This window comes from Chlamydotis macqueenii, chromosome 7, assembly GCF_036417535.1.
Source record: "Chlamydotis macqueenii isolate bChlMac1 chromosome 7, bChlMac1.mat, whole genome shotgun sequence".
NCBI lineage: Eukaryota > Metazoa > Chordata > Aves > Otidiformes > Otididae > Chlamydotis > Chlamydotis macqueenii.
In genome coordinates this window covers 24,233,742-24,255,998 of record NC_141562.1, presented here as the reverse complement: position 1 = coordinate 24,255,998, position 22,257 = coordinate 24,233,742, and the positions used below count along the sequence as shown (strand labels likewise).

The 22,257-nt window shown below is 52.5% G+C and overlaps 1 protein-coding gene across 1 annotated transcript; it reads right to left on the bottom strand.

Moving 5' to 3' along the window:
• Positions 1–2,099: 2,099 nt before the first annotated feature.
• CPN1 (carboxypeptidase N subunit 1) lies at positions 2,100–14,574 on the bottom strand. Its single transcript, XM_086752274.1, has 9 exons — positions 13,925–14,574; positions 10,713–10,909; positions 9,903–10,058; positions 9,243–9,425; positions 7,599–7,710; positions 6,747–6,886; positions 6,331–6,430; positions 4,258–4,376; positions 2,100–2,367 (listed from the first exon to the last, which is right to left on the bottom strand). The coding sequence occupies exons 1-9, from the start codon at positions 14,145–14,147 to the stop codon at positions 2,236–2,238; spliced, it is 1,362 nt and encodes a 453-aa protein (XP_086608400.1). The 5' UTR covers positions 14,148–14,574; the 3' UTR covers positions 2,100–2,235.
• Positions 14,575–22,257: the final 7,683 nt, after the last annotated feature.

Below are 22,257 nucleotides of genomic sequence, written 5' to 3'. Positions count from 1 at the left end.
TGCAGCCAACAGGCTCAGAAAGGCGACCTGTGACAATGCTGGGATGTGGGGGGCGTGGGCAGCTCTGTGCTGGCTGAGAATCGCCCAGGGAACACCCAGCTGAATTAGCCGACTGAAGGCTGCTCCCTGGGACCCCTTTCCTTGCTCTCATATCCATACACGTCCTCAGAGGTGAGCAGATACTGCTGTCCCCCAACCACAGCACTAGCTCAGCAGTTAGCCAGCTGAGCTAGTGCTGTGGTTGGGGGACAGCAGTATCTTCCCGTGCGTGGGTCGGATGCGTGGTGACAGCAGACCCTTTGGCATGCTGCATGGGGCCAGGCTGTGGGACCCAGGGTGGCCTCCCTCATCCTGCCTGCATGTTCACCAGGAAATCTGGATGAATGCGCACTCACACGTGGCTTCAAACAGGAGGGTCCAGCATCTGGAGTGATGCTGCTGGGCTTCACCAGGGGAAGAGGTGTTAAACCACACAGGAGGTTGAACGTTTCAGCCTCACTGTCTTTTTATACTTCCTTCCACCACCAAAAGAAAAAAAAAAAGGAGAATCTGAACTTAGCTTTGATTGTGAATGTGGAACTGGCCAGCGTCTCCAGCCCACACTGGCCTCTGCAGACCAAAATCACTCACAGCCATGGCTAAGTGCACTACCATTTCTGCACATTTTTGCAATAGCCTGAATAGATACCCTCCGAGGGATACTTTGCTCTGCTTTTCCAAGAACAGGCATGAGAGAGAAAAGCTCCTGTTTGCAGGCAGAGCTACAAGAGTGCGTGTGCTGCTAGGGCTGAAAATGCCACTAGCTTCTTGTAGCGGAGACAGAGGAGGAGGTGACGGCGAGGGATGAAGTGCAGAATATTGCCTATGCAATAGGGTGGTAGAGGTTGCTCACAAGAGACAAAGAGATGTTTGCAAAAGAGGAGGAGCAGGGAGATGTCTCGAGGATACTTTCTGGACAAGCTTGAGACATGGAGAGAGCCAGCGCAATGGAAGGCTCCCTGGGGGAGATAGGGATAACCAGTCCCTCCATGCACTGAGGTACATGGGTGGGATTGTTTATCCCTCTGGAGTTAGTTATTTTCTGTGAAGAAATTTAGAATGGTTTTTCCTGCTTAAGGTATTTTTACCATGGAAATAACCAGCTTTATTTCTGCTCTTGCTTCCACTCCAAACTTGCCCAGCCAGCCTGAGCAGAATTTTACGGCCCAGCCTGTAGTACCCCACCTCACTGAACTATGGATCGTGTCTTCCCTAAGCTGGGTACAACTCACATGGCTCGTACTGTACCTGCACAGCACACTGCTGGCATCAAGCATCCACACTTCCGTGTTGCACGTTGATAGGACCAGGGTTTAGGGTATTTGTCTCAAAGGAATATCCAATCACCTGTCTTGCACTCCTACTCATCACTGGTTGTCAGACCTCACCTAGTTGCTCCTGTGCTCAGACTAACAGTTTGTGTTGGCTAGAGCAGACCCTTCAATGAGCCATCTGGTTTGGGTCTGAAGACATAAGGAGACAGGATAATCCCTGGATTTTGCCAGCATGTATCATTTCAGCCTGTCTGACTACAAATAATCCAAACCAGCTACCAGAAAGTCCCATCTGGATGTCAAGATAAATGTGACATCAGCCAGCAGATGACCTTGGACCACCACCTCCTAGTGCTGCATTCCTGCTTGTAGTGTTGCCAACCAGCGACAGCTGTACTACACGAGACCAACTGTGTTCAGAGCTGGTCACATCACTGACTGCTTTAAAACTGACATCCCCCTAACTTCAGGGTTTACAGGCAGCAACCATTCTTACCTGCGGGAGAAGCATCGCACTCACACCGAGAGGACTAGTGCCAGGATTCATGTGCACAGCTTGTGAGTGCAGCAGTCAAAGACCAGGGCCTGGATTCGTTCTCCCTGGCATGCACTAGTGTCTGGGCATCTCACATGAGCTGTAGCAACTGAGTCCAGGAGTAAAGGGAGCAGAGCTCTCCGAGATGGAGTGAGTGCAGGGGAAGAGCTCAGCAGCTACAGACACACTGCCCGGGGAAACCGCAGCCCAGGCACATTTTACTGTGAATTATTTCACGAGTTGCTCAGGGATTAAATACTTCCTTGTTTAATAACCTGATATTCTGGGCTAGATTCATGCTGGGCTGTTGGAAAGTTCACTGGCTGGAGTCATCAGCCAGACCTCATACAAACGGCTTCCCCCAGCGCTCAGCCAAGCGAGCTGTCCTCATCTTCGGGTCCCACGGCGGGTGGCTCTTGGCACTATCTTCTTCTGAAGGGCTTTGTTGTTTGTGCGCGTGCCTGAGGCTTTACGCTCTAGGGGCTTCTTCACCACATCTTGTTTGAGCTGGAAATGCACCTGGAGAAAGAACAGAAACAACTGTGTAACACCCTGCGTGTGCTCTGCTGGCTCAGGCGTCGGCAGGACCTGCCCCTGCCACCAGCCTTCGAAGCTCACTCTTGGGCCAAGACAAGCAACAAAGGGCCTCAGCTGGCGTTACAATACAGTGGGAACTCAGTGCTTAAATCATCTGGGAATGTTGTTTTTTTTTTTTTTTTCTTTTCTGTGGAAAATGTTGCACCAACAATCAGCTATGTTTCTTATGCATATAGTTACTCCTGCGGCAATGCGATGTCCTAGGATAGTTTGGAAGATGAGCTGTGAAAAGCAGGGGACTGAGCTATGCTCTTTCTTTATCTTTTCTTACCAGAGGGTAGAGAAATAGCATTGCTTTGCATATCTGTGAATATTTAATACACAGAATACTTTAGGACAGATAGTCCTTTTTCAATTGCATGTCATTAGCTGAATCCTGCTTAATCAGTCTTTCAGCAACTAGTCCTTCTAAGTAGATTCAGGAAAAAAAATTCCAGGAAAGAAACCTCCATCCATTACAGCCATGCAAGCAGTTACGAGAGGGAGAAGGGCACAAGGAGCATGCAGGACACAGATAAACAGGGAATGGGGAGGCCATACAGAAAGGTGAAACTGTCTTGGAGCTGTGTGGGCTTCCTGGAGGAGGGATGGGGTGAATGTTACATACGGCAGGTGCGGCAGGGGTGGAGGGAAATGGGGATAGGTTGGCTGCTGTGAGGGGTGATCTGCAAAAATCAGACCATCAGGGAACAGATCAGTCTTCTACAGTAATGTGGCAAAAGGAAAATCTATTTTACAAAAGAAAGGCAAAGAGCTGGGTGCTTAACCTAGCAAAACAAAGGCTAGGACTGGGCTTGACAGCTTTCTATAAATACATCTGGGAATAAATACCAAGGAAGAAGAGAAGCTATTTAAAGCACAACATTGGCATAAGAACAAATAGGGATAAGCTGACCATAAATAAATTTAGGATGAAAATTAGAAGGTTTCTAATCCTGAGAAAAGGGCAGCTCTGGAAGAACTTCAGAGGCTGGGTAGGGTGGGATGAAGAGATGGAGGGTGGGAGAACCACCACAGTGTATTTACAGCAGAGCCTGACCAGTACATGCAGTGAAGCAAATGATGTGCCAGAATGCCGCAGCCGGGGGGTTCTTGCCAGTCCTCAGAAGAGGCGGCATCTGTGGTCCTTCCAAGTTCACAAGGCAACAGCAGGGGCAGGGATCACCATCCACTGTTTTTATAATGAATTTCTAGTTGTCCAGCCTGCCCTGCAGGGGCCACACTGCTGTCAGGAGCACCTGCTTTCACTTCATCTCCCAAAGGTGCTTGGCCATTCTTTGTCGGCTCCCATCTGGCTTGGGAGCTCTTGTCAGAGAGAAAGGCAGACCTCAGGCTCTTGCTATGAGTCTGATAACGTGTTTGGTGCCAGGCAGGATGCAGATGATAGGAGAGCACTGAAACCCACAGCGCCAGGGGGATAACGAAGCCTTGGGGAACAGATGCTGCCTCCACATCATCATGTCCTGAGGAGTGGGGAGAATGGAGGGAGAGCTAAAGAGCAGCAGCCCCAGCCAGCCAGGGGCTCTCCCCATGGCCAAGAGGCAGAGGGACACAGGAGCTGGCAAGGCAGCCCAGTGCAGCTGCAGGCCCTCCATAAGGAATCGAGAGGCACACAGCATTGCCCTCACCCTGTCCCTCTCTGTGAACTGGGGGGAGCCCTGTGTCTGCTAAAGCAGACAACCTGTAGTCACTGGCAATGCTCTACATCCTCTCTCCTTTCTCTGCTGCTCACTAGACATCTCTCACTGCGTTTCTTTCTCCCTGGGGTGAAGTCATTTTGAGACACCCTTGTGTCTATGCAGCCTGACTTACCAATGAAGGGGCAGCTGGGCCCACTGTTGTTGTCACCGTCTGGGGCTGGTACCCCTCTGCAGAGGCTGTGACAGTGTAGGTACCAGGCAGCAGCAGCCGGAAATAATCCCCCATATCACCTAGAAGACAAGATGGGGAGAGAAAGCACTCAGGACGCACAGGGAGCAGAGCAAAAGATATTCCAGTAGCTCTTGCTGAGCATACTTCCTCGAGGATGTGTAGCCTTCAAAACCTAGGCAATTTTTGGCCTTCCTTCCAAATCTGCTGGCTACTGTGAGGCTGGATTCACATTGGGAGACTGCAAGTGATGTCTCATTAGTGTCACAGAGCAGAGGTCAGTCTGCAAGTAAACGCCAAGTGAAAGGGGACGGTGCAGCAGCGTTGGCTGTGCCTGTTCTCCGAACAGGGAGGCTGCAAACCTGAGCGCTCGCCGGTCAGATGACAGCAGACCTAAGGGCATCCACAGCTCCAGTCTGACTCCTTATGCATAATGTAATCTCCAGTTCCTGTCATATACAATTTTGCCACGTTTGGATTATCAGCAGGGTTTTAATCGCTCACCAGCTCAGCTGCTCCCCTGCTGGATTCTCCCTGCGTAAGGAAGCCCCAGGAGCACTTTGACATACCGTGTACTGGGGTGGCGGGGGACGGGGGACGGCCAATAGTGAAGCAGCAGCACATTACCATTTACTTTGACAATCTGAATATATTCCCATCTATGGAACTGAATGGGTATTGCAAATTTGAAAAATCATTACAGGCAGCCTGTGTCATTTTGGGTTAGGCGGGGCTAATTGGAGCAAGTGAGACACACGTAAGTCGGAGGCTTCCAAAGGAAAAGAGGGAAGGTGCCCAGCAGGCCAAAGGGAAAAATTTTTTCCCTTTGTTCAGTCCTGGGGAGGCTGCACTTGGATACGGTGCCCAGTTTTTGTGCCTCAGGTCAAGAGGGATGTCAGAGAACCAGAGCTCCTGACCCACAGGGAGAGCTCAGGTCGCAGTGAGAGCTGGGAGCCAGGTGGGCTCAGCCTGGCTGGGAGGAGGCGGCGGGGCATCTGCTCACAGCTGGCAGATACTTGAAGAGCAGCTACAAAGGTGATGGAGCCAAACTCCTCTCAACAGTGCCAGGCGACACAACGAGGGGCAGTGGCCACAGACAGCAGCTTGGGAGCTTCAGGGTGGATCAGGGAGCACAGCTTCACCTCGAGGGTGGTGCAGCCCTGGCCCAGGACAGCAGAGAGGCTGTGAAATCTCCATCCTTGGAAGTCAGTGAGAACTGGGTGGATGGAGTGATGGCTGATCAGAGCCAATGCTGGGACAACCCTGCTCCAAGCAGGAGACTGGACCAAAGACCCCAGAAGGCTCTTGCAACCTCTCTGTGATTCTCTGATCTCTTGCACCCTTCCCTTTCCTATGCAGGTTGGTGTAATAAGTGCCAAATATTAGAGTGTCACTGAGTCACAGACCTAAGGCCAGAAGGAATTTTGATTATTTCATAGTCTGACCTCTGGACAGCTGGAATATTGGCTATTTTCTGCATCCAGTCTGCGATGTTTGGTCGGGTTGGAGAAGGGTGTTTATGAAAAGAAGGCTAAATTCAGCCAGCAAAGGAGAAACAACCACCACTTGGATAAACTAAAGTGGCACTACATTCGCAGTCTAAATTTATCTTGCTTGAACTTTCAGCCTCTCATCTTGTTCTGCCATCGTGTCCTGTGCTATCAGCTATTTCAGCTCTGTGTAGATACTTAGATACTTGAGTAGATTATTCCCTCAATCTTCTCTTTGGTTATATATGAATGTATGTTCTCCTCTCTTAGAGATAAAATTGGAGGTGACTTTCTGAAGAGCTTCACAATAAAGTTTTCATTCCAGTTCTCATCACTTTTTTTCCTAAGTTTTCCTAAGCCCTCCTTGGTCTAGCACATGCAGGCACTGTGCACTGTGTTTTTCGGAAGCAAACCATGCTGGCCATACCTGTTATAGCCTCACCTGCTAACCCCCTCCCACATACCCAGATAGCCTCTGAGAGGCTGCATCCAAAAGCGACACCAAGCAAGGGGTCCAGCAACTCACCAGAGGTGATGTCATGGCTGATTCCTTGCACAGAAATCACTGCTCCTGCAATGCCATTGTTGTTCTTGTCTGACACCATCCCTTTGATGCCCTGGTGAACCTGCAGGGAGGGAGACAGACTGCCGGTCAAAGGACCCTCTTTTGCTCAAGAGGCATTGCTGGGCACTGGAAAAGGGCAGAGCTCTGGGGACAGCCCCATCTTGCCCCATATCCTTGGCTCTCCTGGTTCTTCCCAGCAGAGCCAGTCTAGTACACAACAGCCACCCCAAATCCCACCAACTAGAGCACCCAGTGAGCTCCATCACCACCTCCCTTCCACCCCAGTGCTCCCAGGTCCTACTGGTCCCCTGCCATCAGGGCTGGGGCCCACAGGGGCCTGCAGGAGGAGGGTGTAGGTCCCAGGATTGCCCTCTTACCTCTTCAATGAAAGCAACAAGGGCCTCCCGGTTGGCCATCCACTGCCGCTCCAGGTCCTCCTCAGGAGGGAACTTATTGCAGCTCAGCTCCAGGGTGATTTCAAAGCAGTTGGTGTAGAGGTAATTGAAGTCCTGCATGCCTGGAAGAGAAAAAGAGCCCATGGCCAGGGGAATGCAAGGCTCGCTTCCCTCCTGACTCCCGTGTCCCGGGCACCCTGGACTCTGACTATCTTCTACCAGAACCATCCTGCTCTCCCTCTCGGCTCTGCAGGTGCAGCCTCCTCCCTTCACACCAGAGCCTTCTTTCCCCGTGCAGCCCCTTCGCCTCATGGCTGCCCGACTCTCTCCTTCAGCCAGATCATTCACTGCTCTGCCTTCAGAAGCTCAGGAGGTTGGCTACCACAGGAGCTATTTCCAATTCCTCTTCAATCTTTTTTCTAGTTTAATTTTCTGATTTTCAGTTTCCTCATTGTGCCTTTTCAAATGAGATTTTTCAGGAGTCAGCAGCTACAAGAAATGTCTTCCCCTTAGTCACAGTTTTGGGTCTTGATGGAGTTATGCCATAGCATTTTCAAATACACTAACAGATTAATGGTTCCTTCACCCAGCAACACACAGCAGGTCTCTGCAGACCTCATCTATTTCTGTGGCTCTTTCCCAAGCCACTTCCAGTCTTCCCAAGCCATTTCCCGGTCTGAGATGCAAACACCAGAATGTTGCCTAGTAATGGGTGCAGTGCTATTGCCACAGCCCTTCCTTGACTCAGCCTTTCCTGAGGTTTCTTGTCCACCCCTTCACCTCTCTTTGGCTCAACACCTTGCTGCAGGTGCTGCTCACTCACCCAGCCCTTACCTTTGCTGAGCGAGTACCAGGACGCCCCATTCGTGATGCCATCGGCAAAGTAATCCCCACAGTTCCAGCCACGGTGCATCCATCCATGGGCATATGAGTAGGTTTTGGCCAGCTGGAGAGAGAGCAGCCATCAGTTACTGGTCCAGCACTGTGTGGCCAGGGACCCTGCCTGTCTCTAAGCAAAACATCCCCGCTCTTGCACAGACTTCAGTGAGAAGCGTGGGAGGGAAGTCAGACAGGAGACAGCTCCTGCATTTTACTGCCATGAAATACAACACGAGGTGGCCAGGACCTCTACAAAATGTAGGCAGATGAAGGCGGAGGAGAAAGAGCAGCAATCTGGCAAGCTGGAGGCTTGCTGATGGCACAGGCAGCTTCTGCCCTGCTCCTGCTGAGACGAGGGGGAGCGGAGGGCACCGTTCCCACGCAGGGGCACCCAGCCCCATCAGTGCTGGCCCACACACAGCAAATGGCACTAACGGGGAGAACGCGCGCGAGGAAAACTAAGCAGTGTCACCCCTGATGCAAATACCAAATATATCAGGGGAATTTGGATTAGGAAAGAGTTTGGGCAACTTCTGGTTCTAGCAACCGCTTGTTTATTGCCCTTATTAAGATTACTGCTTATTTTTAGTCATAAAGACAGGGCTAAAATTGGGCCACTGCATCCAAAGCCTGTCCTTTGCATAAGACACAGTTTAAGAGAGATTGGTGTTTGCATTTTCTAATGCAAACTCTATACCCTCGTATTATGGTTCAGATGCTGGTATAACCTCGTTCTGTCAGGAAAACAGTTACTTCACTACATTTCTGACTTCTGAGGCTATGTGGGTATCATTAGCCTACGCCCCAGACTGCAGCCTCTCTACATCTGGGTCCGAGTGCAGCCCTGATCCCAGCAGGTCCTGGCAAGCCCCTGCACAGCCTTTGCTTCCAGAGAAGGCTGAACTCCAACTCAGACTTATTTTTCTCATTAACTGTTCTAACGCAGACTTGCTTTTTCTTGTGCTGGCTATTTCCTAATGGAAGCAGTGACTGAAGGCATTGTTTTCTGGGATGTTTTAACAATGGAGAAAAACCACAGGCTTCAGCTAGCGCTAGCAGGATCAGCAGCACATCCTGATACATTCCCTGACGTCTGCCTATGCTCCTGGTGCTCTTTTTGTTGTATTCCTTATTCTTCACCATCCGCAAGCCCCTGCTGGGCACCTGCCTCCCTTACCTCACTCTCAGCAGACCACCAGCCAGACCCTGCCAATCCTCTAGGAAAAAAACCCAAATACATGCTCTGATAGTGAAGCAAATCTGGGGCAGGCTCCAGCTCTGGCAGAGCAGGGTAGTACTGAAGACACTGGTGGTACTGGGGTTATGGGGAACCCAAGCACGGCACGGGTGAGGAAGGGGCTCCCAAGGGTGAAGACTGGCCTGTCCATGTGGTGGGACTGGCTCACGGTGGGACTGCCCTGACCTGGCTCACGAGCTGGCAGTTGGCAGAAACGCCATAGCCTGCTAGCAGCTCTTTCCAGCACGTTTCTTGGCTCGGCTCCCGCATGAGGCAGAGACCCAGAGCCTCCCAGCCAGCTCTCGCAGGCTGCACCCTGCCAGGGCTGTGCGAATGTCCTCGCCTGCCGGGGCTGTGCTCACCTTCTGAAACAACTTGTCGTCAGGGGTCGGCGTGTTGACCGTGCGCCGATGGCTCCTGAACCGCTGGTCCTGAGACTTGTCATAGGGGTAGTTTGCCACCACTGCTCCGCCGTGCAGATTGGCCGAGAGCACAAAGTTGTAGCTGCTGATCCACTGGATCACAGCCAATGTCTCTGGCTCCACCTGTGAGGAGAAAACAGACAGGGACAGGGAGAAGAGCTCAGCCATCCCTAGGCCAGCCACTGCTGCATGCTGGGCTGCAGCACGATCGGTCACATCACACCCTGCCCCGCAATGTGCAGCCCTTGCAGCTTCCTCCATTGCCCACCACCTGCCCTGGTGTGCAGAGCTAGCTCCTCTGGTACAAACCCTGCTACAGCTCTCCCAGCACAGCCCCAAAACCCGAGGCACAGGCATTAGTCAGCATGTGCCACCTCCTCTGCCCTGTGCATTGCAACCACCTCCCCAAGCCAGCCGCGATGCTGGCCTCTCCTGGCGGAGGTGCAAGCTGCAAACCGTGGCAGGATTGCATCGTCTCTCTGCATGCAGGAGGCACAAGGAAGGAGGAAAGCACCATGCAAGCCAAAGGACAGTATCTTTGCTTGGGTGCTGGCCACTCTAAGAGGATGCTGTGGCCCTCTCAGCACCCCAGACTGGTACCTGGCTTTTCCAGTTGTCGGGCAGCGGGATGTGGTGATTTGGCCCACTGATTTCCCCGCTGTAGTACATGAACGTGTTGAGGTCTGGGAAGTTGCGGTTCAAGTCCACTCCATTTGCATTGTTCCTCCCTGTCAAGTACCCGTTGCTGTCTGGGCCCTGTGGGGCAAAGATGCATCACAGGAGTGAGTAAAAGGTGGGCAGAGGTACATTGGGAGTCTGAGAGGCAGGGACCAGTCGTCCTTCACTGCCTTTGAGTCGCAACACGTGTGTTATTGCTGGCAGGAGAATAAAGAGTATTGGTACTGACAGAGAAAGTCAATAACAATATCTCCATTTTCCAGGGTGACAGAGCAATGCATGAGCCAAATTTGCCTCAACTGAAAGAGCCATGAATAAAATATTTTCCCAAGTTCTAGCAGTATGAAGGGTTTTGAGGGCGAACTGGAGGGGTTCCCCCCTGCCCCATCCCTCACATCCCTGTCTGCTCATGCCAGTGGCATTCAGCTGCCACCTCCCCAGTCCGGGGCAGGGGTTTGCAGTGACCCTCCTGTGACAAATAACTTCTGGGGAGGGCAAGGCAAGTGTAGGAAACCTTGTCCATCACCTGCCAGAGCCACCTGGGCAGGACACATAGTGCGAGCCCTTGGCACAGGAGGTGAGGAGTGACGATGCCAGTTGAGGAGGCCAGGTTGGACAGGGCATGGAGAGGAAGGATGCCCCCTCCCCACAGGCATGGTGAAGGGGATCTCGCAGGGATTTGAAGGGCTTTCTGCCCCTACCCGGCTGGAGGAGGCGATCGCTGCCTGGTACCTGCTTGGCAGCCACTTCGTACCCGTCGGGGTTCATGGAAGGCATGATGTGGATGCGCGTGTCATGGATGAGGCGGCTGATCCGCTCGTTGCCCCGGCGGTACTCTTCGCACAGGAACTCGGAGAGCTGCAGCAGCAGCTCACGGCCCAGCACCTCGTTCCCGTGCATGTTCCCAACATACTTGAACTCCGGCTCCACTGGAGAGAGCAACAGAGAATGACATTATCAGCCAGGGATGGGACAGTGGAGAAGAGCCAATTCCTACTGCAGGGAGCCCAGGAAAGCCTAAAGGACTCCCAACAAATGGTGTGAAATGGCCGTTTCCCTTGGAAAATGCAAACCTCAGCGAAGCAGAGTGGCGTGTTTCTCACATGGGCTCCCCTCTGTTTTGCCACAGCATCCCTAGGAGCAGCTCAGGCTCTCCACTGGGTTGCTGCTCGCCTTTGGAGCGCACAAGAAGATGTATCTGCAGGTCGTTTGGTCTCTTGCTGGGAAGAGGCAGCACAGATGGACCAGGGAGCACGGCAGGACAGCAGCCGCTCCAAGACTGGGAGTGAGGGGGCCTCCCAGCTCTGTGGTGGGTGACAGTGGAGAGGACAGGCCATTTCTCCCACCTCTGCCCTTTGCAGTCAGCTCTCAGTGCCTCTCACTAGCATGGCACATTCCTGGCTCTGCATGCTTTAAGGAGCTTCTCATTACTCTGCAGGATAAAATCAATCCCTGGCTTGGGGCAAGCTTGCTCTTTCACTGGAAGGGCACGATCGCCTCTGGCTGCTGCCTGTCAGCCCCTGGCTCCCATGTCAGTGGGAGGCATCAGCAGTTTCTCCTCTCCCTCCCCTTCACCTGCCTCCAAGGAAAAGGCTCAGGGGCTTCCTCACCTTCAAGCGACAGGGACAAGAGCCTGGAGAAACCCTCGGTGGCTGAGTTGAATATGGATCAAACTGTCCCTCGGGCAGCTTTGTTACGAGCAAAAAGATCTCTTGCCACTGACTTTTCTAAAATGAGGTCTTGAAATACAGATTTAGAGACTGCAGGTAGACAGTGCCCAGAGCAGGACTCGCTGCTTTGTGAAGGAGAGGCAGCACACGTGAGGGATGGGTTATGCTTTCCCAGAGGGGCTTTTAAAGCAGTTACTTGTGGGGAAATAAAATGTCCCATTGCAGGCTGCAGTCAGCACTGGCAGGATGAGATACACCAGGGGAATTCAGTTAAAAAGGGAGGCTGACTTTCACACAAAGGAGTCAGGGAAAAATAGGGTGTCATTACAAATGTCGGCTTGCCAGAGCTTGAGACTCCCATGACACCTTGAGTTTTCCAGCCACCAGCAGCAGTCAGACTCACAGCGGCAGCGTGCGGCTGCCCTGTACGGTGTCTGTCAGGATCCCTAGGGCAAAAGCACTGCAACCCCATGCACCACACATCTGCTGCTCCCAAAATCCCCTGTGCCTTTGCTGCGTGGGGAGAAAACACCGCTTCTGGACATACTGAAGACAGATTCTAAAAAAAATCAAATTTTGACAAAAGATTTTGCTTTTCCATATCTTTTTATCGCTGTGCCTCAGCATAGGGGACCACAGGTGGGCAATGTGTTTTGACCTGGTTAGATTGCAGGAGACATGAGAACTGATTTAATTAGGTAATCTAGTTACAAAATCTATAAAAACGTCCTGGAGATATGTGCAGCCTTCATTTAAAAAATAAAGTCTCAGCAGGGTTTTTCCTTCTCTGCGTTGTTCAGGTCTGCTGCAGGACTCGTCAGCCTTTTCAACATGCGGACCCCTAGACGTTATCCACGTGGCCGCACAAGCCGTAATCGCTGCACGGAGGCCCACTGACTCTAGGCTTGCTTTTCAGACTTACTTTCTGTGGCCTTCAAGAGAGTCCACAGATTCCCAAAGTCCTCATGCTACACAGTGAAAGTGCCAGCCTGAGGGTGGCCCACTCTACAAGCAAGGTCGCAGGTCTATGCTGCCCACCTGGGGCAGGGGAGATGTCGGTCACCTCCTGTGGCCCTTCCAGCTGCTCTCCTGTAGCTCTGCAGGTGTAAAATCCACTGGCGCATTGCCAGTGCCCTTTGCTCGCTCCTTGCTTTGAATCAGCCCCCGACGTGCTGTGGAGGTGTCCTCAGTGCCGAGCAGGTTTCCCAGCACCAAACGGGGCTGGCATGGAGGAGGTCAGGGTGGGAAGCCTCCCATCTCGCCTCCCAGCACGCCTGAAGGCGATGCTCTGGGCCGCAGCAGGGGAGCAGTGGGTACAGCGGGGTTTGGGAGTGCTGCTCCGCTGTGGGGGGTGCAGGTATGGGTCCCGCTCACCCCTGCAATGCTGCTGGCAGTTTTCCACGCGACCAGGCTGTCTGGACTTGTCAGCCCCTGTGTTTAACCACGCCAGCGAGCGAGTCAGGATTTGAAAAGGCAAAAGATCCTGCAAAAAAGTAGGCAGAGCCCGTCTCCACCTGCAGCCCAGGGGCACAAGGCGGGGAAGCGAGGGAGCCCTGCGTGCACGGCCCCAGCCTGTAGAGCAGCCTGGTCCCCTCAGCCCCCCGGCGTCACCTGGCTGCCAGCTCGGCGGTGTCTCCGCGCTGCTCAGGCTGCAGCTCAGGGGCCGCAGCTGCCAAGGCTCCACAGGGCCACGTGGCAGCACGTAGAGACCCCTGGGACCTGCTTGTCACCGGGGTCTGCACAGCCCGCGGGGCTGGCGGGGGCTGTGGGAGCCCACCACCCGCTCTGCCGGGGTCCCTCGCTCACTGCCTGCCTGGCTTTGGGGTCTGGAGGAGGAAGGGCTGAACTTTTCCTTCCTGCCTCTACTCAACAGCAAAGGGTGGAGGGCGGGTGCTGCCCCCTCTGCCTGTACAAAGCTGTCTTTTGGGAGGGAGAGGGTGGCAGGGCGGATGGGGTGCTGGGATGGACTCGCACGGGTTCTGCGTTGGCCTGTGCTGCAAAATCAGAGCTCCGTCCAAAGTACGCGCCTGGGCCATGCCACGGCTCACGCAAGCGTGGGGTGTGTGTGCGGGTTTTGCATACACACCCATGGACCGGCTGTAGGGTCCCGGCACTGCCCGACAGCCGGGCATCGCTGGGAGTCCTGCCTGGGGAGAGAGACACCCCCCACGCCCTGCCCCGACGGTGCCGCGTGGCAGGGAGCGCGGCGACGAAGCCCATCCTCTTCCAAACCACCGTCTCCGTCCCCCTCTACCCTTTCCCCCCTCAACTTACGGGGCTCGTGGATGCCCGGGTAGTCGCTGAACTCCAGCACGTAGAGGTGTCGGCCCTCGACGCTGCGGCCGATGCTGTAGATGCGGGTGACGTAGGGGCACTGGCTCTGCACGCGGAACAGGGCCCGCACCATCTCCTCGTAGCGGTGGTGGAGGAAGCTGAGGGCGGCCGCCCCCTCCAGCAGCAGCAGGGCTCCCAGGAGGGCCCGCAGCCACCGAGCCATCCTCCCACGGCGCCGGGCGCCCCCGACCAGCTCCCAGCCACCCCCGGCTGCCTCCTTCCCGGCCGGCGGCTTAAAGTGCAAACTCCAACCGGCTCTTTCCAGTCGCCGAGTGCCAGCCCCCTGCACCTGCGGGTGGGGGGCGGCGGGAGCGGGGCGCGCCGGGCCCCCGCGGGTCAGGAATGCTCCCCCCGCCCGCTCTCCGCCGTCGGTAGAAGTTGTTCCCCCTCCCCGCCACCTCCCCGCTGCAGCTCACATATTAACCGGACAGTAAGCAGGGCCCCCGCAGCCACTGGCTGTCACCGCAGAAGAAGCGCAGGGGTGGAAAACTGGCTGCGGAGGGCGTCGGGGCTGCCAAGCGCACGGCAAGCGGCGGGGCGGGGGAGAAGAGAGAGGGGCGGTGGATTGGGGTGGGGGGAGATGCCCGTCGCCAAGCCCTTGTGTGGGGGCAAGAGCCAAGCGGCGTACGGATGGCGCCGGGACGGCCCCGGTGCCCTCACGGCTCCCGCAGCCCTGCCCGGCCCCTGCCCGCCCGGCTCCCCTCCGGGGCCCGGCCGCCAGCTCGCAGCCGATCCTGCTCTCCTGCCCCATCTCCTGGGGAAGCAGAGGGAGACGTCGCCGCAGGCTGTGCCGGCCCCTCTGCCCCGGCCCCTTTTATAAACAGAGCAGGACCGCATCGCCCTCCAGGCAGCTGCCTATCCGAACAGCCCAGATATGGAGTTGCTGGGGCAGGACATGGCAACGTGGGGTTTGATGTAGGAGTTGTTTGCTGAGCGGGTACCGGCAAGGAGAGCTCTGCTCAGAGGTCTGGTATTGCTCCGCTGTGCGCTGGGAGCGGGCACAATAACCAGCTCCTGCAGGCACTGGGCAACTGGCAGCAGAAGAGAGTGCAACAGCCTAAAGGGAGGTGAAAATGGCCTGCTCTCTCTTAATAAGGAGTTGCAGACCAGTTTCTGGACTTGGGGGAAGCTGGTACCTCTCCAGCCCTCTGCCACATACACTCTTGCTGCGGTGGGCAGCAGTCACCTCGGGGTCCCTGTGCTCTGCCCAAGACAGGCACAGCTGCAGGAGGCAGCTTTGCTTGCAGCCTTACCCCGTGGACCTAAAACTCCAGCAGCTTAGCGGCTCTGATGGAGATCTTTATTAGGACATCCCTGACACAGAGCCCAAATGTGAGCACAAACAGCTGGAAGATTTACAATCACACCTGGACTTGCCAGGAGAAAGGCTCCCTTTGGTAACATGAGTGTGCCATGCTGCTCTGTCCAGGCCCCCCTGGAAAGGAGCTCCTCCTGCCATCAGCAGTCGGCTTCTCAGGATGCTCAGTGCCATGTGCAACAGCTGCCTTCCCTTCAGCCTTGAGGTGGATCTGACCCCTGGGACAAGGGTTGCTTTAGCTGCCTCTTTCCCCAAGAAAGCATCTTCTACCAGTGCTGCCCAGGACAACTGCTTTCCTACCTGTCCTCCTCATCTGCGTGGGTTGCTGACCGCCTTTCTGCCTTAATTTCCCAGCAGTGGTAAAACCAGGGAGCCTCTGTTTGTAGCTTCTAATGCAGTGCAGGCTGGTGGGCAAAGCACACGCTTGCCTGTTTCTGGCTTGGCTCACTCAGGTTTTCCCACTTGCAACTTTCTTCTGCCCCAGCCCCACCATAGTGGTCCTTTCTCTCCTATTCCCTGTGCCTTCTTGGTCTCCCCCATCTGCACAGCGTCCTCCTCTCAATTATGGCCCCTTTAAAAAAAAAAAGTTTAAAAGTCCTGGTTTTGAACAAATATCTTCTGAAGGCATGACTGGAAAGAAAGAATATTATACATATATAAAGATAGCAGTAACTATATTAATACCTTCTCCCAGTTAAGCTCCATCCCACCACATCCCTACTTGTCAGTCAGTCTCAGAGTAACATGCGTTCAGGAGCGGGAATGGCATGGAACCTGTCTTTATTCAGGTAACAAGAAACAGTGGTGGAGGTGCCAGCTTCTGCCAGCACTTGTAGAAAAACATGGAAAAACAGCTGAGGCTGTGGCAGGGCATAGCGAGCATGGGTATGGCAAGCGTGGGTATGGCAGGGCAGCTCCTATCTCTACAGCAAGCCGCGCCTGGTGATATTTTGTGGAGCTGGTGGCCCACGTAGTGGTGGGAAATGCCCTTGCCTCCTTCACATAGCTTCTCCCAGGGCTGCTGGGTTCCTGGGGAGCTGCTCTCTCCCCAGCTTTCAGCAACCAAGACGATGCAAAGGAGGCGGGCAGGTTTCCAGTGCTAGCCAGTGTTACTTGGCAGCCAGAGAGTGCTAGGCAGGGCTATAGTAAAATAGCGCAAACCCCATGTTTGGTGTGTCTCCCCCCTCCCCTTTTCCTTCCCAGGCTGTTTCCAGTGGCCTGTGACAGCAATGGCAGAGTTGGAGCTGCAGTGCTGCCAGGGAACGCATGAGAAAAGGACTCACTTTCCTATGGAGACAAGCAACACTGATGTGAGAAACAACAGGGAAAAAAAAAAAAAGAAATGCCAGACTGTTAGATCCTAAAAAGGAGCCATGAGCAAAATCTGGGGTGGGTGGAAAACGCATCTCACGCACTACTACGTCTGGAGAATTAGTCAGTGTTATCGGTAGCATAGGGATAGAGGCAGCCTGTTATCAGGCAGCAGGTTTAAATCAAACAAAAATAGTTTTGTACACTAGGCACAATGAAATTACCTTGTCAAAGCTGCAATTTAAATGAATGCAAAAGATGATAGAATGAATTCATAGAGAATTGGGGCACAGAGGACATTACGCAGATCCAGAAGCAACCACTTGATTACAAATTTCCTATGCTGGTGACGGCTAGAAGAGAAGGATCATGCCCTTTCCCTCTCCATCTAAATCCTCTCCCACCCTGCAGCTGGAGACAAGCGCCAAAGTGCTGCCTGTCTGAATAGCGTGGCTCCTATTACATTCTAGGAAAACAAGATGCTAGTGAAGCTTTAAGCCAATAATCAGTTTGGACATGTTAAAAAACACTGATGAAAGCAGAAACAAACAATATAGGATGTTAGCTCTTAGAAACAGCACAGGAAATAAACAAAGACTTAATTTGGAAAATGCAGCTAATACATCTGGGATGGATCATCCACACCATTCAAAGATGGTACACCCTCCCCCCGCCCCCCCCAAGATGTTCAAAGATGGAGAGACCTTGAGGCACTGGAAGAAGGAGGACAAGCAGGAATGCGCCGTGCCATGGCCAGAGTGAGAGGAATGCGAATGCGAGCCCCGTCCCCCACATCCCTCCGCAGCTGAGGGTCACAGGCAGCAAGGAGCCTATCCCTTCAGAGCCAGCTGTGGAAAGACTCCACCTGGTGCATTTGTTTTAATTCTGGCTGTATTGTTACCAGAGGAAGACTGGAAAATTTGAGGAAAGTTCAAGCTAAGAGCCATAAGAATGAGCACACTAGGGAGAGTGTGCGCTGAAAGAAAAATGATGAGCCGTGACAAGTATGTTTGCCTTGGCAAAGCTACAGCTGGGGCTGCATGCAGAGGCACGCAGCCACACGGCTCCGTGAATGAGGGGCACAGGCCCCCCATCCTCCACCTATTTTAGGGGGGTTGCAGTGTCAGCATGATGCCAGTGGTGCTGCCTGGGGGAGGGAGAGGGAAAATGAGGACAGAGGACTGCAGCCATCCAGTGCGCAGCAGGGAAGAACAAGTTGCTTTGGGGTGGTCAGGGTGAAGCTAAAGCAAGGAAGACAGGGTTTGGGCACTAGCAGCCTTCCTGGGAGCGAGGCCACCCATGTGAGGTGCCTGGAGTCTGGGAAGGACCGTGGTGCCTTTCCTTGCCAGGAGGTGATGCTGCTCATCCACCGGGAACTTCAGATCCAGCCCAGGAGAACAGCAGGGAACTGGCAAGAGAGGAAATCCCACCTCGGCACTTTTCCATATTTAGTACCAGAAGCTCCATTCCACTATTACTGAGTTCCCATCTTCTGGAAAACAGTGCAAAAACTCTTCTGGCTTCAGTTTAGAATCTTTATTGTGATAAGGATACAGAGATTTGTGCGTGCATCAAAACAAAGATCCATTTTATCAAGGTTGAGCTGCACAAAGAAAGCACATGGCTGGGGTGGCAGGGACTGTTGTCCTTGGTGTGCCCCTCCTCAGCCCTTCCTGAACAGGCTGTTGAGCCCCGCGACGCAGCCGGCAGCCTCATAGAGCCTGCACATCCCGCCGGCACAGAGCACAGGAAAAACTGGGACAGATGAGGAGAGGGCACGCGTCCAGCTAAGAGATGCCCTTGGAGAAGCTGGGGAGCCCCAGCCAGCACCAACATTGCAAATCAGCCTCTCACCACGGAGGTGATGGCCCCACTTCCAAGAGCTTCCCTCCAAGTGCAAGTTCCACTGTGCTTTGCTGCAGGGCCAGAGAAATCAGCTGTAGCCCATGCACAGAGGAGAGCAGGCTGTGTCAGGCAGGAGAGCGAAGGGTACTTAGAGCCTGTGGTGGGGACTGGTTGTTTTCTGCAAGAGGTGAGCTTGCTGCAGGCACCCAGGCTTTCTCTTTTGACCCCTGAAAATCTGAGCCTCACTGGTAGTTTTGCTTCAGACCTGACACTTGGGTGAACATGAAAGAGCTTGTGGAAGTCATCAGTCCCAGAGACATCAGACTGCTCCCACACCCTGCAAAGCTATCAAGTTCCCCTGCAAGGAACCTTCCCAAAAATGGACCACTCAACATTTGAACCCAAAACAGAGACACTCATCCCACCTTGCTGCAGCACATCTTGGGGCTTCCTGTGGCAAAATGGGAGAGACCAAGGTCTGGAGTCTCAGCAGCCCAGCAGAGCTAATCAGTGAATAAATATTTGCAAGACAAGAATATGTAGTGTTAAAAGATGCTTTAACCCAGAAGAGCAAAACTGTACAGCAGCCAATGGCTGGAAATGAAAGCCAAAAGCTATTAAAATAGAAATAAGGCACAGAGAATTATCAGTGAGGCATACCAACTGCATTAACAAGAGAAGTGATACCATATTATTACTGGCATATTTGGAAATTCCCCCCACTATCGTTAATGGTCTTCACATATGCATTGAGTACCTCTAGAATACACATTTGAGCTGAATACAGATGCTGCACAGAAGCAAAGAAATGTATGTTCATTAAACTTGAACTCTTTGACCAAGCATTTTGTGTAGCCTCCATGGATAAAGTCCTGCAATAGCAGGAGAAATAGGGATTTAAAAAAATAATATGCCTTTCTGGGAAGGTTCAAGTACAGCCAGTGATATGCAAGGCTCTCACCCTGATAGGATACCTTTAGTCAATCAGTTTCTAGAACTTCAGTCTGCTCAAGTGATTTTTAAATGGCACGTCTGGTGTCACCTTAGAAATTCTAGTTCTGAAGAGACTGACTCATAGATGTAGCCTAAAAGTCACAAGGTTTAAAAATAATGTAACATGTTTTGTACTTATCTTACTTTGGAGCCTTTAGGTTGCACTCAAGTCACATTTACAGCTTTTTAAAAAGAAAACCCAAACTAAAAACAAGAGAAGAAAGGCAGAAGGGAGTAAGCAAAGATACCAGCTGATCTCCTGACTCCAGAGTCAAGAGCTAACAATATTAATACTGTGGGACTTGCAATAAAGATAAAAAACATTGCTAAAGCTCTTCTCCCAGGTTCTGTATTTGACCTTTTCCTTTGGCATAAACCCTTACGCAGGGACCAGAGGAGCTGACTGACACACGCTTTCTCTCCACACCAGCGTCCACATGGAGTTTCTGCACCAATTTCTGAAATGTCCCAGTAGCTCTGCCAGTTCCAGCATCACAGACACAACTAAGCAGCTGCCAGATCCCTGAGGAGGTCTCAGGAGAGGAATTACCATTCTGCAGTTTTCCACACTGTTCATGAGGAGCAAGGATGCACCAGCTCATATGGGGAGCTCCTCCGGGGCACCTGCTCTGCTATGATGACTCCACATGCAAGGAAGGTGGCACAGGATGGACCGTGTTGTAAATGGGGCTGAAGCAGCTCTGATCACACGCTCCTCCTGCATGCCTTCCAGCTGTGACCAAAAACTACCGCTAATCTCTTTTACCTATCTTTGCTGAAAACAACAGAAGGAAGACTCCATCTCTAGATGAATCCCAACATCACAATGTATTTGCAGATAAAAAAAACCTGGTCAGTGGACAAACAGCAAGGGGAAGTGTCATTTGCAGGTTGATCTGAATCACTTGGGGGAATATTTGAATAGTACGTGTTTCAATGGAGCCATACGGAAGGCAAAGCGACTCATGTTAAGAGACAGTGATGTACGGTGTGAGACAATGGCTGTTCTGGAAAGCAATGACTGGAAAAAAAGGCCAAGTTGCAATAGTCCAACTGGATAAAACAGTCCCCAAACTTTCTCTTAAGTGAGCAGACCTGGCCCAGAGATATGCGAATGGGGAACATAGAGTATAGATCAAATCCAGAGGGTATTACTTTTACATATACTATTAGCAACTCTACTACCACTCGCTACTGAAAACTGTGTCCAAATTTCAGAACAAAGTAAAATATTTTAAAGAAGTGAAGTCAAGTACTACAGGGGAGGTCTGCGCAGAGTGCTTTACAGATTGAAGATCAATCTATTTAATATGATACAATGATGACTTGCAAGCACCAACAAGGAAAAAGGGATTTTGATAGCAGAGAGTAACTCAATCTTTCTGAAATGGGTAGAACAAGATCCAACAGAAGCTGAAGCTAGCTAGTTCAGAGTAAAAATAGGATACAGATTTTTTGGAAGAGCAAGAACTGCCCAGAGACATTACCACAAGATTTTTCCCTTACCTTTAGGTCCTTCAATATGTTACAGCTCCTACTTCCAGGCATGAAGTAGAAATAATTGGGGGGCGTTTTCCAGCCTGCACTGTGCAGAGGGACAGGCTGGGAGAGCATGAAAACCGAGCTCTGTGTCTGTGCTTGCTTAAAGGAAAAGGCTTTACTGGGGTTGCGCATCCTCATCCTCTCCATGTCTTCTACAGCTTTGCTTGGGGAAACAGGTGAAAGTGTGTGTTTGCCATGCCTTTCTCTCCACAATATCTGTTTTCTTTTGGCCTCTAGTACTTACAGGTCATTAGCAGAAGAGATTTCCATGACTTCGTGGGAGGTAAACAGGCACCAGTGGTTTCCAAGTGTTTTTATAAAAATGGATTTCTGATTTACCTCTCTTTTTGGACCAAGGAATGGAAAATGGAAGAAAGTGATTCAGAAACCTGATCAGTGGCATCACCTTAGTTGTGTGCTAGAAGATGGGCCGCAGTATGTGCACTCACAAGTCCTGGGTCTTACAGTCATGGGACAAACCTAAGCTATGAGGGAAGGAAAGGCAAATTTTCACTGAGTTTGCTGGTGGAAAGGGTGGTTTAATCTGTGCGTGCTCATGTTGGTTAACTGCTGCCAGCTGTCTATTTATAAAGGAACATGACCTAATAAACCTTTTCCCCAGGTCGGAGGCTCCTGTATGATCAGCAGTGACACTGGGTTGTTTTCGTGGGTGTATACCTGTAGACACGCTGATCACACCAGAGTCCCTGTTGGCATAAGTACTCGCTACTAGTCAAGAATCCTTGGCCAGTATGAGCTGTTCCTACAAAAATCAGCAATGCCTGGCTGGGAACTGGTGTCTTGATGTACCCTAGGGACATGGGAATGGCTCAGTGTAACAGTGAGCCAGCTTTGGTCCAGCAACATCAGGAAGACATGGGAAAGAGCTTCTTGCCACCTCCGACAGGAGCAGACAGCCACCAGAGCCCAGCTAAGGGCTGATGACCACCAGCACACTCAGTTTCTTCATCCTCATCCCTTCTTTTCCCCGAGTCGCATTTGGGAGCCTGGCCAGCCTTCGGTGGCTGTACCCAACTGTAGGGCTGTGAGGACTCAGGGCGCGGGCAGGCGAGCGGAGGTGTGCTGGTGCAGGAAGGGCTCTTGGGAACGGCTTCAGCGGAGGAGGAGCAGGATCGCCCTGTGTGCGATTGCTCCCAAGAGCTCAGTGGGATGTGTGACCCTGAGATTACCCTTGCAGGAGCGCTGGCTCCCAAAGATTGCTGCTGCTTTTCTCTTTATACTGCTGTACACAAGGCAAAAACCA

Coding starts and splice junctions, on each gene's coding strand:
- CPN1 (XM_086752274.1), bottom strand. CDS start 14,147: ATGGCTCGGTGGCTGCGGGCCCTCCTGGGAGCCCTGCTGCTGCTGGAG. Junction 10,059..10,712: donor ACGAAGTGGCTGCCAAGCAG/GTACCAGGCAGC, acceptor TTTGCCCCACAG/GGCCCAGACAGCAACGGGTA. Junction 7,711..9,242: donor ACGACAAGTTGTTTCAGAAG/GTGAGCACAGCC, acceptor CTCTCTCTCCAG/CTGGCCAAAACCTACTCATA.